This window comes from Panthera tigris, chromosome B4, assembly GCF_018350195.1.
Source record: "Panthera tigris isolate Pti1 chromosome B4, P.tigris_Pti1_mat1.1, whole genome shotgun sequence".
In the NCBI taxonomy this organism is placed as follows: Eukaryota; Metazoa; Chordata; class Mammalia; order Carnivora; family Felidae; genus Panthera; species Panthera tigris.
In genome coordinates this window covers 6,971,871-6,989,433 of record NC_056666.1, presented here as the reverse complement: position 1 = coordinate 6,989,433, position 17,563 = coordinate 6,971,871, and the positions used below count along the sequence as shown (strand labels likewise).

Here is a 17,563-nt window from a genome sequence, read left to right as displayed (position 1 = left end):
AATGACAATGGAGTCTTCCTCTCCAAAATTAGTAACCCAGTCTGATCATGAGAAACACCTCGAATTCCAATAAAGGGGCATCCTATATTATATCTGACTGGTACTCCTCGAAACGGTCAGGGTCATCGAAAACAGGGAAAGTCTAAGAAAGTCAAAGCCAACAAGAGCCAACAAGACATGACAATAAAATAATGGGCATCCCGGATGGGGGCCCTGGCACATAAAAAGGATGTTAGGTAAAAACTAAAGATAATGGATTTTAGTTAAGAATAATGTATCAATACCGGCTCATTGATTATAGCAAACGTAGCACACTAACGTAAGAATAATAACAGGGGAGGGGTGCCTGGGTGGTCGCTTAAGTGTCCAACTCTCAATTGTGGCTCAGGTCATGATCTCACAGTTCACAGGATCAAGCCCTGCACTGGGCTCTGTGCTGACAGCGTGGAGCCTGCTTGGGACTCTCTCTCCCTCTCCCTCCCCGACTTGCGTGTGCACACACATGCACACACACCCCGCAGTCAAGATAAATAAATAAATAAACATTAAAAAATAACAGGGGAAACTGGGTACAGGATATAAGGGAACTCTGTCCGTACCTTCTCAATTTTTAGGTAAATGTAAGACTATTCTAAAGAATAAAGTTGGGGTGCCTGGGTGGCTCAGTCGGTTAAGCGTCCGACTTCGGCTCAGATCATGATCTCACGGTCCGTGAGTTCGAGCCCCGCGTCGGGCTCTGTGCTGACAGCTCGGAGCCTGGAGCCTGCTTCGGATTCTGTGTCTCCCTGTCTCTCTGACCCTCCCCTGTTCATGCTCTGTCTCTGTCTCAAAAATAAATAAAAAACATTAAAAAAAATTAAAAAAAAAAAAAGAATAAAGTCAACTTAGAAATTTTTAAAAATAGAAACCTTAAAAGCGGCAACGGTATAGTATCTTTACCAAGTTTAAGTTCAGGTGGATACGTTTCTTGCCATAAGCAAAGCCCAGTAAATGGTTTCCATTTCTCCTGTCGTCACACAGGTATGCTGAATCCATCAACAGACCACCTAGAAGACTCTCACAGACCAGCTGATCTGGTCACCGCACTCAGAACCCAACAACGACTCCGGCAGAAGATGCTATTTTCAGACGCTGCTCAGCACAACAGAACAGGGAGCAAAAAGTACCTTACTCATGTGAATCTGCAAATGTGTATGGCAAGCGGGGGAGAGAATGTTCTTGGATAAAACACAGGTACCGGCCATCAGAACTATAACAGTCCAAGCGCAGTGTGCATTTAAAAAACATTTTCAAAGCGGTCTCATTTCTTTTTTTTTTTTTAATTTTTTTTTTTAACGTTTATTTTATTTTTGAGACAGAGAGAGACAGAGCATGAACGGGGGAGGGTCAGAGAGCGAGGGAGACACAGAATCTGAAACAGGCTCCAGGTTCTGAGCAGTCAGCACAGAGCCCGACGTGGGGCTCGAACCCACAAGCTGTGAGATCATGACCTGAGCCGAAGTCGGACGCTTAACCGACTGAGCCACCCAGGCGCCCCGAAAGCGGTCTCATTTCTAAACATCGAACTGGATACAGCAGGCAAAAACTCCCTCCGTATCATCTCCTCCTGCATCGTCTCCGTGCCACGGTCCACTCGCTCCTCAGCCAGGCATCCACCCCGGCCCAGCTCTCAGGTGTGCACTCCCTCGGCCCCTAAGCCCATGGTGAACGCTATTCTAGATTTATCCTGATTGCAGACTTACTTCACAAATGTGGATCGCATTTCACCTGCAAACTGCTTAAGAATCAGGAAGGTGAAATGGGAAGAGAGCTGCGTCACTGCTGCGTCTGTGTCTCATGTCCGATTCTATACAAATGACTCACAGAACCTGTCACTTAATCCTCACGAGCGTCCACGAGGTAGATATTCCTAAGCCTATTTTACAGATGATGAACGGAAAGTTCCGAAAGGCACGGCGACCTGGTAAGACGATAAACTCAATGAGCAGCTGGGTGGCTCCCCGGGGCCCACGATGTCTGTACCAGCACCTGTCCCTACCCCTCACCAGGGCACCCCCCGCCGCGGCAGGCAGACAAGACGCTCCAATGCTTCTCCGCCACGAGCCAAGTCAAAGGGTCAGTAAGTGGGTCGTCTCCTGACAGTACTTTGCTAATGATATTTTACGACCAAAGTCTGGCCCTGTCTGTGGCTCTCAAGGAAAACAAACAAGCTGGTGAACAAGCATTATCATCCCAGGTGTGATAATAATGATCCCACCCTCTGCACCGCGAACCAGAATACTAGGGGCTTTCTAACAGGCTGTACCCGTGGGGAAAAGAAAGATTTCAGATGGTAAATGATTTATTAAACTGACTTGGGAGGCTATATTAAAAAATGGTAACTCTAGGACTGCATTTTATATCCCTTCCCTGAACAGGAGGAAAAGGTTTGATAAGCATCTTATTGTCCTGCCTGTCACTTATTGCAACCTTACGAACCATATGCATACCTTATGAATCAGCAGTATTTCTGCTCCTTGGAGAATGTGTAATTGTTGTTTGCTGAAAAGGGAGTGTTCACGGCTTATGCTATTTCTTTTTAAAATGTTTATAATTTCTCTTGCCTAAAACTTCAAATGAAGTAAGATTCTCTTCTTGCTTCAAATGATCCAGAAGAGAAACTCAAAAATTTACTGCAGTAATTTCAGATCGAAGTCAGTATCTAACATCCCTAACCATGAATCTCCTTGTGTATCATTTGCATGCTATGAAAATAAAACAAGTGGGACTAATTACTTAAGAGTTGACTGTTATCAAAGTTCTGAGCTTAATTTTCAGTAGTGAGCTTGATAGGACTTATTACATTATTAAAAATGACTCAGTAACTGTCTAAGTGAATAAATGCAGGTTATGCACGGACCAACGAAGAGCCTGAATCACGGATTAAGATAAATCAAACGTCCATCTGAGTCCACATTCTGTAAAAGGCCAGAAGAAACATTAAGCGATTTATTAAATAGGAGGTATAAGAGGAGACAGAAAGATACGTAAACCACAAAATGGATTTAGAAAGCTCCAAAAGGCACAGAGAAAATGGACGAGAATGTTTTAAACAGAGAAGATAGTAGCTCCTGTTCAGAAACAGGCCAGCTGAGAGTGCACGGAAGTCCTGGCTGGCCAACCTTACCACGGATCCCCTGGTATGAAATCCATGATCACCCATCGTCCAGACAACCGCTAAGTACCAGTTACTTAGGCCAGCGCCGCTCCGTTAGTCTCCTCCTGTGTGACACCTTAACTTCTCTCCCAGCGCTGGATTACTGTTCGTGTTTTCTGAGCACAATTCCAAAGTTTGTACTTCGTGTACTTCTAAGTGGCCTTTCAGCCAGAAATTTCGGAGCCACTCAAAGATGACTCTTAAAGCACAAGAGGGCACATCATGGATTAACAGCGCTGCTCTCACGAAGATGTCTAGGATGCTTAATCAATCACACTGAGTGACAACAGCAAAGAAGGAAATTCCAGGCCTCCTTGATATTCACATCTGGGAGTGAAAATGGAACCCTCTGCAATCCAGCTACTAACCGGGCCTCTGCCCAAGAAACCCTCTTTTGATAATGTTGATACTGAAATGCATTTGTTGTACTTTTAAAGTAAACAAATATATGCTTAGAGAAGTTGTAACAAATACAGGCTTCTAAGATCAAAGACGCTGTCATAGGGAATGAGGGGTTTACAAGGACAGACTTTCCACGGGGGTTATAAAGAGTAAGATTCAAATACAAATAAATTCAAAGGTGAGGAGGAGACAGAATCTTAAACAGTTACTGAGGGAAGTTGGCATGACTGAGATGCATGTGTAGATTGCCAAGTTCAAGATTTAACTCAGTTCGAGAACATTTATGGAAGGCACGCTTTGTGTGATACTGATTGCGGTGAAACGGATTCCTGCTTTCAGTGGGTATTAAATCCCCAAGACCATGTGGTGGAGACGTACTAAGCTGACTTTGACAAGCAAAGTCAACTTCCCAAGCAACTCTTATCAGAAAACTATGACACCTCCCAGGGTGCCTGGCTGGCTCAGTCGATTAAGTGTCCAATTCTTGATTTTGGCTCAGGTCACGACCTCACGGTTTGTGGGTTCAAGCCCGGGGAGGGGCTCTGTGGACAGAGCTGTCCGCTGTCTGAGGACAGCGAGGAGCCTGCCTGGGACTCTCTCTCTTCCCCTCTCTCTCTGCCCCTCCCCTGCTCATGCTCTTTCTCTGCCTCTGGAAATAAACAAAAACTCTGAAAGAAAGAGACAGAAAGAGAGAAAGAGAGACAGAAAGAAAAGGAGAAAGAAAGAAAAGTATGATACCTCCCTATCCAAATTTTCACACGGCCGCAGCTAGCAGCAAGCACAGCTACGGTGCTTTATTCTCGACACATTTAATTACGGCGCCCGCGCTCGTCGGTAGGGCCGCCGCACCCAAGATCCAGAGTATGTGATGACGACGTACCAGCCCACGATAAATCTCTACGGTGGAGGGCCAGTTTTTGCCCAGTTCTTCAAATGAGGCAACACTGACACACAGATTGTCAAACAGTTTAAAGCTAGCCCTGAAACAAATGGGGAACACTCCAGAATGCCATTGACGTGGAACAGGAGATTATGAGAAGTGAACTGTAAGAAAGTGGAACCTTAGGGCATTGCTGGTGGCAGGTAAAACGGTACAAGTGTAAAGGTAAAAAGGGAACGAACTGCAACTTTCCCATTTTTACAAGAAAAAGTACTGCGCATCGATCGACCTGCACGAGACCACGAACTACTTACGTATCTCTTCAGAACCTCAGTGAGCCTACACGATCAACGTGTAAAACCACGCAGGGGAAAAGGGAGAACGTTCTGCGATGATCAGCTAGTCTGCCTCATTAGCTGTTACACTTTTTAGTCAAAAATTTCATACGGCCAAACAACACACACCTCTACTCATCGTTTAAAAATGGAGCTAACGCTGCGCGACACTAGTGAATATTCACTCACTCACTGTTCCCAGTATCATCCGACTCACATTTACGAAAATGAGGCGAGGAAAAGAACCTCCTCAATTTTCCTTTACGTTGCAGAGGTTTTCTGACTTATTTAATACCCCGTTCCCATACAATGCATCTACCGAGAAGCTTCTCTCTGTGATCACATTCTGTTCTTCCCTACTTAAAATTTACGGAGGAAATAAACGCCTCATTAGACATAACCTTGCCCGTGCCATGGCTCTCCCTCATACCGCCAGTGCAAGTGTCTGTTGGCTTAAATGTCAGACCAATTTGTAAATAACCTTAAAATATTTTGATTACATTTCTAGAATTTATATGCTCGCATAGCATTTTATGGAATTCAGTCAGGAAAACTAAGAAGACTAAAAACCCATCAAGATAGTTAACAAATGTAGGAGTAAGAAACAAACAAGAAATCACAAACCTTCTTGTGAAGACACAATGGGTGGCATGTAATCAGGAATGTATTCTTTTCTTTCCTCTGCATCTTTACTTCCGGGTTGAGGAAATTGAAGTACATTGTTCTTACTGACAGGAAATGAAGGAATTTGATGTGGGAAAGTGACAGGTTCAATATTGTGAATATAGTCTTCTAGTTCATGAAGACTAACCCCCATAAGCTGGAAAGCTTCGCTGACATCATCCAAAATTGGGTCTGTCCGGCCATCTGGAACAAAGTCAAAAGCCATGCAAATTATTTCAAGAAAATTCCACGAGTATTGTTTTTTAAATATCAAGAAAAAGTATTACGTTAATATGTATCTCAGAGTCAAACACAATACATATATTTAAGAGTTTTTGGAAAGAATTTCATAGATTTTAAAGAAAACCTCATACTGTTTACAGATTGGAAAGGTGATTCCTAAAGTCAGCTTGAAATCTGATCTGACCGCCAGATAATTCATTCTACAGTCAGCTAGCACAGAATACATCATCGGAAGCACTTGACGGGGGAACAGTGGCTGACAAAATGCAAATGCTCAGTAAATGTTACTATTACTATTTTTCCATCGAACAACTAGCACCCCGGGCCAAGGAGATGTCCATTACGCTTTCACCACTGTTCACTGATGCCTCTCTGGAACCCAGCACAGTGGCCGGCATATAGTTGGCGCACAGTAAGTATTTGTGGGATGAACTACCCTGGTTCCTCCCCTCCCATCCCGGGCGTCACTGTCTCCGGTTTCAGCGACCCGCAGTCCGAGCGGTCCGGAAGCAGATGCTGGTCCTCCTGACTTATCATCAGAAGGTCAGGAATAGGCCCACCCCTACTACAATACCTACGTCGTTCGCCTCACTGCGCCGCGTCACGGACGGATTTTATCAGCTCACATCACAAGAAGGGTGAGCACAGTACATTCAGATACTTTGAGAGACAGAAAAAGATCACTCATATAACGTTTGGTGCAATATACTGTTATAACTGTTCTAATTATTATTGGTTATTGTTGTTATTCTTTTAATGTGTCTAATTCATAAATTAAACTTCATCACAGATATGTAGGTACAGGAAAAAAAAAAACCCAACATAGTTTATGCATAGGGTTCCGTACCATTCATGGTTTTAGGCATTCGTGGTTTTAGGGGGTCTTGGGATATATCCCCCGTGGAGGAGGGGAAACCACTGTTTGCCACTGAGTCAGGTTTTTAAATGCAAGAGAATTCACAGAAAACACTTATATCATAAAGATAATTTATATATACAATTTAAATGTCATTAGAAGACAAGATATAAAGTTCAGGTGAGGTTCACTTTACAAAAGTGGTTTATTTATTTATTTATTTTTACGGAAATCTATGATCACTTCAAACTCAGTATGTCTGAACTTAAATCATGCTGTAAAATGAAAGTAACCCAAAGTTCATAAAAACTTAGACACATGCTTGCTCGCGCCTACGAGAAAAGTTCTGGAAGGATATGCGTCCAACCATTAACAGTGGAAGGGGCTGAGCGCCGGGGCACAGGGGGAAGCGGGAGACTTTCCCTTCTGACCTCAAACACTTCTGTAGTCTCTGAATTCCGCTACAGGTAGGGGTTAGTTACTCCCATGATGCAGAAAACAGAAGGGATAAATAAAATCAACATTCATTCTTCCTCTTGACGACATGGTTAAGATGAGCTAACAGAATAGTCCTTCTATTTCTATGAAAAGCTTTCTTCTCCTCAGTCCAGAAAAAAATGGACATCTTGAATTTGTCCATATGCTTCGCAATTTCAACCCAGGGCCTTTCGGTTCTCCCCACCCCCCCACCCCCCCATTTTGGGCCACGGATTTCAGAACTTTTTCTGTATCTCTATTCCTACCATCGCTCTCTCATTCAGCTTCCAGTTCTCGTCATGGAGTCTCTCTTGCACCTTGCACTCAGGGAGAGCGCCATCTTCTTAAAAGACCGCTCTTACCACACTGTTTCCGTCCTCGGAAGCATGCGGTGCTTCCCACCAATGTCTTCATTCCCTCACCGTCCCTCCCAAAGCGGATTTCACTCCGCTGTCCATTTTCCTGTAACACCTTCCTAGTGAACCGGCGACACGTGTCAGGCTGGCCACCTCCCTGGGCCCCCCATCACACTCCATCCGACCTGGATGTCCCAGGTTATGCTCTTCTCAGGCCTGGCGTCCGCTCCACTCCAAATCTCAGCCTTCCCGGAAGTAATCCTGCCCCAGCCCACGGCCCACGCCCACCTCTCCTTCACCTCAGTCCCTTTGCATTCACTGCCCATACCAGGCAATTGGTGAGTGACGAGTGCTAGTCCCGAAGGGTCATTCTGAAATATCCAGCACCTACTTTCAGTGCACACGCACATACTTAATCCATACTACGATGCACGGAGAAACATCTGCCCTGTGTGCTTTCAGAAATCATTACCTTAGGGAAATCTTAAAATGCATCATTCGTTGAATTAATGGCAACTTCCGATCCTTGCTGTAACTTGAGAGTCATTTTTTAAAAAGGAGCGAACGCCACCAGTTTGTTTTGTCCACAGTCTGCACCCCTGTCCCCACCTTGTGGGCAGGGGCTGTGCCTTAGGACATCCAGGTCTGTAACACAGCGCTCAGCTCTTAGTGGTCCTCAGTCAGTGTTGTCAAAAAGACAAAGAGGAGTTAAAGGATTTAAAGAATACAAGACTCCATAGTGGTAACTGGAGGACAAAATCTGAGTTTAAAACTCAGTATAGGAAAAAGAACCTAACAAAAAGTCTGTAACTAATAAATATACCAGGGATCAGCATTGCTAATAAGCCACAAAACCATGATGGAGGATAATTAACCTGATACTCACATTCTCACCAGAAGCAAGGAAACTGACTACACAAACCGGGTAATTAGAAAAGGGGTTGACATTAACACAGGACAACGATTACTTGGTGACCGTGGAATACCTGGTTACTTACAATGCGAGCGCATGTTCTGGTTCTGTGTAGAAGGCAGGAAAGGCAGCTATGTATTCAGGGGGGGATATTTTCATTACCCAAAAATACAGAACATCTGCCCTTATTTAGGGAACTTGGTAGCCAAAACTTAAGCTGGACTCCGCGTGACCGCAACAGTAGTCTCGCGGACCATGGAGAAGGGAGGGAGGGAAAAGAAGCGAAAGCCAGGAGGGTATTGTGCTGGCGGTGTATTGTCAAGACATGGGCGAAAGAGCGTTATCACTTTGCGGTTCCAAATTTAGATGAGAGGGATCAGTGAAATCAGGCATTCCCAAAATACATTACTTTGGAACTCAAAAAGTCAGGTGACTAAATAACTATTATGGTAGTAGGTTATCAGTTCATTCACTTATTTCGTGGGTGCCTAGTAAATTATGGCACCATACTAGGTTAGAGAACACAGATGCAATAAATTTGTCCCCTGGGGAGAGGAAAGGAAAGGGTGAGAGAGAGAGAGAGAGAGAGAGAGACACAGAGAGAGACATGGATGATTACAAAGCAAGATGTTAACACACCAGAGTATGCACAGAATTATGGGAGCAGATGACATGAGTTTCTTAAATCATGAGTGAGTCTCAAAACACAAGTAGTTTTGAGGGGGGCCAGAGGCGGGGGGTGAAGGACACTCTAGGAAGCCGCACGCGTCTATATAGGAACGGATAGCTTAAAACGGTTTTGGATGAGGCCGGTGGCTCAGCACGGTTGAGATTAGGATAGCAGCAGATAAGAAAAAGCTGGCTTACAGAGAAAACCACGTCCTGCTGAAGAGTTGTATTAGATTTTCAGCCTGTAACCGATGGAGTACCAATTAAAATATATATATTTTTTTAACGTTTATTTATTTTTGAGACAGAGAGAGACAGAGCATGAACGGGGGAGGGTCAGAGAGAGGGAGACACAGAATCGGAAACAGGCTCCAGGCTCCGAGCCATCAGCCCAGAGCCTGACGCGGGGCTCGAACTCACTGACCGTGAGATCATGACCTGAGCCAAAGTCGGACGCTCAACCGACTGAGCCACCCAGGCGCCCCCTAATGTTTATTTTTGAGACAGAGAGAGACAGAGCATGAGCAGGGGAGGGGCAGAGAGAGAGGGAGACACAGAATCCGAAACAGGCTCCAGGCTCTGAGCAGTCGGCACAGAGCCCGACGCGGGGCTCGAACTCACATACCGGGAGATCGTGACCTGAGCCGAAGTTGGACGCCCAACCGACTGAGCCATCCAGGCGACCCACCAATTAAAATATTTTTAAGAATGACACGCGTAGGAGCGCCTGGGTGGCTCTGTCGGTTAAGCGGCCGACTTCCGCTCAAGTCATGATCTCGCGGTCCGTGAGTTCGAGCCCCGCGTCGGGCTCTGTGCCGATGGCTCGGAGCCTGGAGCCTGTTTCAGATTCTGTGTCTCCCTCTCTACTCTGACCCTCCCCCGTTCATGCTCTGTCTCTCCCTGTCTCAAAAATAAATAAAACGTTAAAAAAAAAATTAAAAAAAAAAAATGACACGTGCAGATGTGTGTTGGGGACGGCTTGTTGCGGTCGTACCGTGGAAGCTGGAATGGAATCTGGGGCCTAAGAAGCAAAGCGGGTCTGCGGGTCTCAATCCTCCAGTCTCAGAAGGAACCACCTTGAGAAAGCACAACATCCCAGGGAACGCGTGACTCAGTTCTCCAGCTTACCACTTCGGGCAATGACCTGAAATTGAAGTGGCTGGTACTTCCCCCTACACACACACTTCACTTCACATCAGTGAGATGTGGTTTCTGTTAAATACTCCGAATTATTAAACGCCATCAGCTATAAATCCTGCCAGACACTCACTTAAAAAAATAAAATAAAATAAACACTGCAGCCCAGACTATCTGGGGACCCTTGTCAATCGCCTGCGTTCCCTCTACCCCACTTGGATAACCACTGACCTAAAAACATAAAGGAGGAAATCGATGAGTAACGGAGAAGTAAGTGAAAGTTAATCGAAGTGAAACTGACAAAGGTGGCCTTGGGAAAGCGAGCGCAGAGATGCTCTCTACGAAACGGGCAGATACCGAAAGGAGAGGCAGTGTCCCCAACGGAGCAGAGCTGTCAACGAGTATGTGTTGTTACGAGCTGAAGAATGGCTAGCCTTGTAAGAAACGGCCGGTAGACGGAGCGCCTGTGACAACTAGTTGTAGTAGTTTGCGGGCAAGGGAGGAGAAGGACCAAAGTAAAGGAGGCTGCGAGGCATTCTGGAGGTGGTTCTACACGCAGCAAAAACGAGACGGCGAGGAAAAGACCGCTGCTGGTTTCCGACCAGAGAGGAGGTGAGGGAGGGCGTGGAGCTGAGAGCGGGGACAGGGGTCCCGGCTGGAGGCGGGAAGTTAGTGGAAGAGGGAGAGGCACCACAGCGATGACTGGAGTTTCCAGGGGGCAGCGGAACCCGAGGGGCGTCAGAGGCCGAGAAAACACCCGATCTCGGGGTAGGGGGACAAGCACGAACATCTCGGAGACGCTGAGATAGAGAAGGGAAGACCGGAGGTGTCACTCGTGACTGGCCAGAGGCAGCCCTCCCGCACCCAGCCCGGTACTCACACAGCTCAGAGTACCGATGGCAGCCCCGTCCCAACTGCTGCAGATAGCGCTGCAGCACGTCCGTGAGGAGGTGGCAGGCGCTGAGTTGCACCGAGTCCCAGCCCAGCGCCTGGCAGATCTGCGCCACCGAGACCCTCAACAACGACCTGGAGTAACTCTCGCACATCCCGCTCCGTGGACTCCACCGCAGCCCTTGCTGCCACTCTCTCCAGCCCCACCGCCTAACCTTAGCAGAGCCCTCGATTCATCCTCTAGGGCCCCCGCGGCGGGGAAATCGTCCCCCCGACCCCTGGCGACCACCTCAAAGCGCCAGCAGCACGGAGCGCGCCAGCCTGAGAGCCGCCATTTTGGACTCGCTCCGCCTCCCGCTGGACGGTCGCCGGGGCGAGGCAGCACTAGTCGAATGCTGAGCGCGCCAATGAGGAAGCTCCGCCCTGTTGGAGCAGAGCGATGGTGTCGGGAGCGACTGTCGGGCCTGGGAGGATGCAGGAAACGGCTGGTGCTGAGCGCAGGTGGAGGAGGCGCCCGAGGAGGCAGGTGCTTGGGGCCTTCCCGGGTGGGCTCGCTTGGAGGGGAAGGGAGAGGGGACAGTCAGTGGTTTAGGGGCGAAAGAGGTACTCAGGATAGGAAATTGAAATCCGAGTGTTAGAGAGAAGTGGGAACCCGAGAGGTTGTGAGTGCAGCAGGGGCGGGATTTGGAGCGTGGGAACTGAAGTGCTCCCCCAAATGCAGATCTGATCCGATCTGATCTTGCCTGTGCTGATGCTTACCACTGTACAGGCGAAATGAAGTCCCTGCTGCTCGGAGATTAGAGTCAGGCGAGCGAGACTCTAGCGTCGGTGCAAAATTTAGGAGAGCACCAGAAAACTGAAGATCAGTCATTATTTTAATATAGTATTTTTTAAAAAGCCAAACGACTGCCCCCCCCCCCGAATTCCTGCATCACTCGCCTCATTCTCATCCCACCCCTGGGTCCAGTACAACTCAGTTGCCTACACAGTCTGAACAAGTACCTTAAATCGATGAAGCAGAGATTGGGGGAATTGTTGCCTACCCCAGACCCTTCTCTCAGCCCCAGCCAAGTGTTTGCCCTATCTCTTCAAATTGCCACAAATCGGGACTTTGTGATAAATATCTCGAGTTGTAAATGTTAGGTATACGTGTCTAAAGTTTTAATTTGCAAGCCAAACGAATCCCACAGTGAAGCCAGATTCAGCCTGTGGGTAGCCAATTGTAATGGCTGATCCAATGGCCTCTTAAATATGCCCTTTTGTGCTCCCCACCCACTTCAAGCTTCTGGAGTGTTCCTTCCTCCCTTCCCCTCATCTCCTCTGTATTTCTCTGTGAGTTTCTTTATTCTTATACCTGGCACAGTGGATTTAGTATTTGAGTTTATGCACCTTTCCCAGTAAATTGTGTTTCTGAGTGGTTCTACATTCTCCCTACGGGGAATATTCCAGAACTTTGAACATAATGGATACTCGATTTTTAAAAGTCTTGAAAACACAGTCGAGCCAAAAATGTGGTGCTTCAGCCAAATGACAGTTCTGCAGAGAACTGCTCGGTGGCAGGGTGCCTATAATACCTTTTCACCGACACTTGCGTCTTCAAGATTATCAGGGACCTTTTGGATACTAACTCTATGGGACACTTTGAAGTCCCATACTTGGCTTGACGGCCTTACTTGACCATTTTGTAGCCATTTGATAGTGTTGGACACTACTTTAATTTTGAAACTCTCTTCTACCTTGGATTTCACAACACCTTGCTCTCTTGCTGACCCTCCAGAAGTATTGAAATTCTGGATACTCCTCTACATCTCTGTGTTAAGACCCCTCTTCATTTGCCTGTGTGTGTGTGTGTGTGTGTGTGTGTGTGTGTGTGTTCAACTCCTTAATCTTTTATTTCAGAAAATTTCAAACTATAGAAAAGTCTAAGCACAGGTATATACTTCACCTAGAGTCATCAGTTGTTAATGTTTTGTTACATTCACTATATACACGTACACACATACTTTTCTTTTTTCAGAACAGTTTGAAAATAAGTTGCAAACATCATCACACTCAATCCAGAAACACTTCAGCTTTTATCTCTGCAAGGCAAGGACATTCCCCTACATACCCATATGTCACAGGTTCAGTGCTTCAGGAAGTCATTTCTGAGTGGAGGTCAGCTGGCAGGTTTATTAAGGAGTGCTCCTGGGATCACCCCCTGTGCAAGGGGAGGGGATTGCAATCACGTTCAGGGAGACCTGGGCCAATCCCAGGGGAATTCTAACGCTGGGTTGGTGTTTCAGATCTGTCATGAGTTGGCACAAGGGGGCTGGGTCTTCACGTTACCATGTTGATAAGTTATTGTATGAGGGCTGCCCCGAAAAGGGTGTGTGATCTTGGGCAAACGTGTTCTCTCCTGAGGCAATTCAGGGAAATATCAAGTCCTTCATTCCTGCAGGGATCCGAGCAGCACATAAGATTCAGTCCTGTCTTGTCCTAGTATGTTCGGGCTACCATAACAAAATACTACAAGGTGGGTAACTTACAAACAACGGAAATTGATTTCTCACAGTTCTAGAGGCTGCAAGTCTGAGCTCAGGGTGCAGGCACGGTTCTCTTCTGGGTGGCGGACTTGTGGGATCCTTCCAAGGTGGCCGGGGCAGGGGAGCTCTGTGGATCTCGTTTATAATTGCACTAATCCCATTCCGTAGGGCTTCACCGTCGTGACCTCATCACCTCCTAAACGCCCCACCTTCTGACACCATAATGAGTGTAACGATATCCAGTGTGTGAGTCTGGGGGCAGCACAAACATTCAGGCCATAGCCACTTTGTGCTGGGAGATCCACTTCTTGGTGTAAGCGTGAGGAAGTCCCCCGGGGTACCAGAAGGCCTCTTTTCCTAGGAAGAACGTAAAAGAGGAAGGACGGAAGGCAAGTCACAGCCCCTACTGCCACAGCAGTGCCCCGTGGTACTTACCGATGTCCTCCTCTACCGTCTGTTCTCCATTCTCATGCCTTCAGCTGACGCCACTCCTGGACTTGGCTTTCCTCGCGGCATGACCCAGACCGTCATCTGCAAGAGGTCTGAGCCCCTTGTTTCCACGCTCTTTTCAGACAGTGCCTGCTTAACCTGTCCGTGGCCCATTGACACTGGGCAAGAGGGAGTACCAAGAGGCGCCCAACCAGACCACTTGGGTGCCAAACATTCCTCCTTGCTGCCCACCATGTGCCTGCAGCGTGGCCTCCTGATGACCAGGGTCAGTCACTCTTACCTGCACGACTTCTCTCTCTGCGTGCTGGCCCCTCCGTCGCTCAAGTGCCCGGCTGGCAACTGTAGCTAATATTTCGGTGGGACTCCTGCTGTGTCCCATGGTGAGGGCATGCCCCCTTTTACAAATTAGAACTATCAACCTGGAGCAGCCAGAGTTGCAGGGACAAGAACAGTTTCCCAGGTGGGTCACTGAAAGAATTTTATTTGTAGGGGCCAAACTGTCAAAATGATGCATGGAGTTAACAATGGAGGTCACTGGCCCTGCATTCTTTTGGGGCCTTAAGGATGCCACTGATTTCTGCCTTCCCCTTCCCCCGGAGCTGCAGGGCCAATCTCAAAAGCTTGTTTCAGCCTTCCCGCTACCACAGTTGTGACGCCCCAGGCCAAGGAACCGATGTGGAGGTTCTGCCCACCTCCCTTGACGTCTAATCTAACTACACATTGAAGAATCAGGGAATTGACCGTTGATGGGGTCCATCAACCCCGGGACCCGATACTTCATTTATTATTGGGCCTCGTCTGCCCCCACTCTGACAGAGGCCCACAGTGACTCTGCATCTCCTGGTTTCGGCCTCGGCTCAGTCCCCACGTTCAGCAGTCCTCAAAAGGTTTGAGCATTCCCTTTCTCCAGCAGACAGTTCCTTGCGTAAATGGCTGTCGGTTCCTTTGCGGGAGGGGTCGGGGAATCCTCATCCTCTCCATTTGGTGTTGGCAGGGTTTTGCCTCCCGCAGACTCCACAGTCTCAGGCTGAAAACGGCCTCCGTTCCAGACGTTGGCCAAGGAATCATGGCTGCTCTTCAGGGCGACTGTCCTCGGCCACCTGATTATCTATCCGTGAATTCCTTTGATGGTACAGATTGAGGACTAACCCACCGGGGCTGCCCATCTGTTTCACCCACCGGTGTTCTGTGAACCATCTCTACGGCTCACCAGGTGAACCTTCCTCCCCGACCCCTCGACTCGTTCACAATATGCATAAGCACAGCCCTGTTGTGTCCACATTGCTTGAATATCTGAACACCGATACATCATACCAGCTTGTTTCTACTTTATGCCCCCCCAGTTCGCTGCTGGTAAGAGTTTTACAACCTGCACGTTCCCAAACTACCTACTTTGTGCCAGGGGCTTTTCGTGCTCCAGCTGCTATCAGTGCGGAGGTCTTCGTGGCCAGCCGGGTGGCCGATCCAGCTCCTAACTCCTGTCTTGGTATCCCCTCCCCCAACCCCTTCCAGTACAAACTGCCCCAAGTGGGACTTTCCAGGAAGCAGCCACCGAGGTGCAGATTGCTCTGTAGGAGTGCTCTTGGGATCGGGACCTGGGAGGGGAAGAAGGTAGGGTTGGGGGAAGAGAGACATTGTCTGAGTTCAGGCAAGGCGGACTGGCTTTGTACTCCCACACTGAGCGGGCACTGGGTGTGGGCCGCCCAGGAGGGAGGGGGCTGTGACCTTGGGCAGGGCAGTCTCTGGCTGAGGCAATTCCAAAGAGGGTTAAGTCATTGAGGATGGTGTTCCAGAAGCTGGGGGAACACATCCCTTAGTCCTGCTGGGGGGTCTGGGGGGGAGGGGCATCGCACCTTGCATTACATCACGTTCCCATTGTCACACGCAAAGAAACTCCTAGTATTAGTCAGTATCGATTGCATATCGAGACCTTCCCATGGTCCCCAAATGCCTTTCCTAGCTTTTTTTTAGTCCAGAAACTAATTAAGAATCACTCATTGCATTTTGTTGTCATCTCTAAAGTCTTTTTCAATAAGAGCAGTCCCCCACTTGTCTGTACGACTTTCATTTACTTATTTATTATTATTTTTTTGGTCTTTTTGACAACATTTTTGCAAAGTCTAGGACTTTTTTTTTGGACGGTTATTTTATAGAATGTCTTGCAGTGTTTGGTTGTTTTCTCACCCGATTACATTCAAGGTAAACCTTTTTGGCAACAATATTCCTCCGCAGGTGATCTGTACTTTCTGCCCTGGTAACAGCAAGGGTCATTTTGTGCCATCACGAGTGACAAAGTCTGGTCATTTGTAAAGGTAGTATCTACCAGTCTCTCCATTGTAAGACATCTTTTTTTTTTTTTTTAACTTTGAGATTAATAAGTAATCTATAAGGTGATACTTTGAGACTGTTTGAATAGCCTACTTCTCCACCTTTCACTGCTTTGTTATACAAAGCGGTGATTTCTCTGTAAGTTTCCCTCATTTTTTCTAGTACAGTATTAGGATGTGCTGAGAGACTGATTTGTATTCACTGAGTTAGAATCTCTTAACCATTATTATTCTCTGCTGCTTAAATTGTCCCATGTTTGGCCAGCAGAGGCCGGGTTCAGGCCACTTGCTGTGTCCTTTTAGCACGCCCCTGTCATTCATCGGGGGTTTCCTTACTTCGTGGCACGAGTTTCCAGGCTCACCTGACGCTTTTCCCAGCCCTAGACTTGGAATCAGTCATCTCTCTAAGGGGCTCTGGTTCTTCTTAGTGATGAACAGTATTTAGAAACCAAGATACGGGTTCTTCCTGACCTTCATTACTACAGGGGATGTCATTGCTTCAGGGGCCCTTTAGTGGAGAAAACCAGAAAATACGAGTATTTCCAAAGTCTTAAGTCCTTGCTGATGCCTCTGATTCAAATCCCTAACTACATATTCCTTACCTCCTTCCCAGCTCATGTGTCTCCCTCCTCCCCAAGTGAGACAGTGGTTACAATTGTATCAAATGTTTGCTTTCTCCTCTAATGCCTTTGCCTACTTTTTAAGTATTTGTCCTCTTTTTATATGATTCACCCCATTGATTTTCATGGTTATATAAAAGGGTGACTCCCCAATATAAGTTTATCCCAAATCTTTCCCGAGTTTCAGACTAGTGTAACTCACTGCATCTAATCTCCATTTGGATCTCCCACATACAACTCAAATTTAATTAACGTTTGATAGATGCCCCCAGCTCAACTCCTCCTTCCCTCTGTCGTTGGCCGTGCACTTCAGAAGGGCGGCTTCTACCCTCATCCCATTCACTGATAAATGCCCCACAGATGGCACAGTATCTAGCAGGTAGTCAGTGCTGGGTGAATAAATGCCTTCTGAACAATTCATCGTGCGACAGTGTATATAGAATTAGAGCATAACTGTGTTTATACTAAAAATCCCTGCATTATATACACTTGAAGACAGTGAAATTTGACCGCCTGCGAGTTTTCTCTAGATGAAGTCATTATCTCGAGAGTGGATTTGAGGGGAGACCCAGCGGTGCTAAGGAAACAGCACTTCCTGCGAGAGCTGCAGCAGAGGGAACCAG

General features: G+C 47.2%; 1 protein-coding gene across 1 annotated transcript in view; it reads right to left on the bottom strand.

The window, feature by feature from the left end:
• Positions 1-11,395, bottom strand: part of TAF3 (TATA-box binding protein associated factor 3) — a 180,623-nt gene extending 169,228 nt beyond the window's left edge. Inside the window, exons 1-2 of the mRNA XM_042991002.1 lie at positions 11,008-11,395; positions 5,438-5,680 (exon numbers count right to left, since the gene is read on the bottom strand). Coding sequence (XP_042846936.1) covers positions 5,438-5,680; positions 11,008-11,173 — 409 coding nt within the window. The 5' untranslated portion in view covers positions 11,174-11,395. The remainder of the gene's footprint in view (positions 1-5,437; positions 5,681-11,007) is intronic.
• Positions 11,396-17,563: the final 6,168 nt, after the last annotated feature.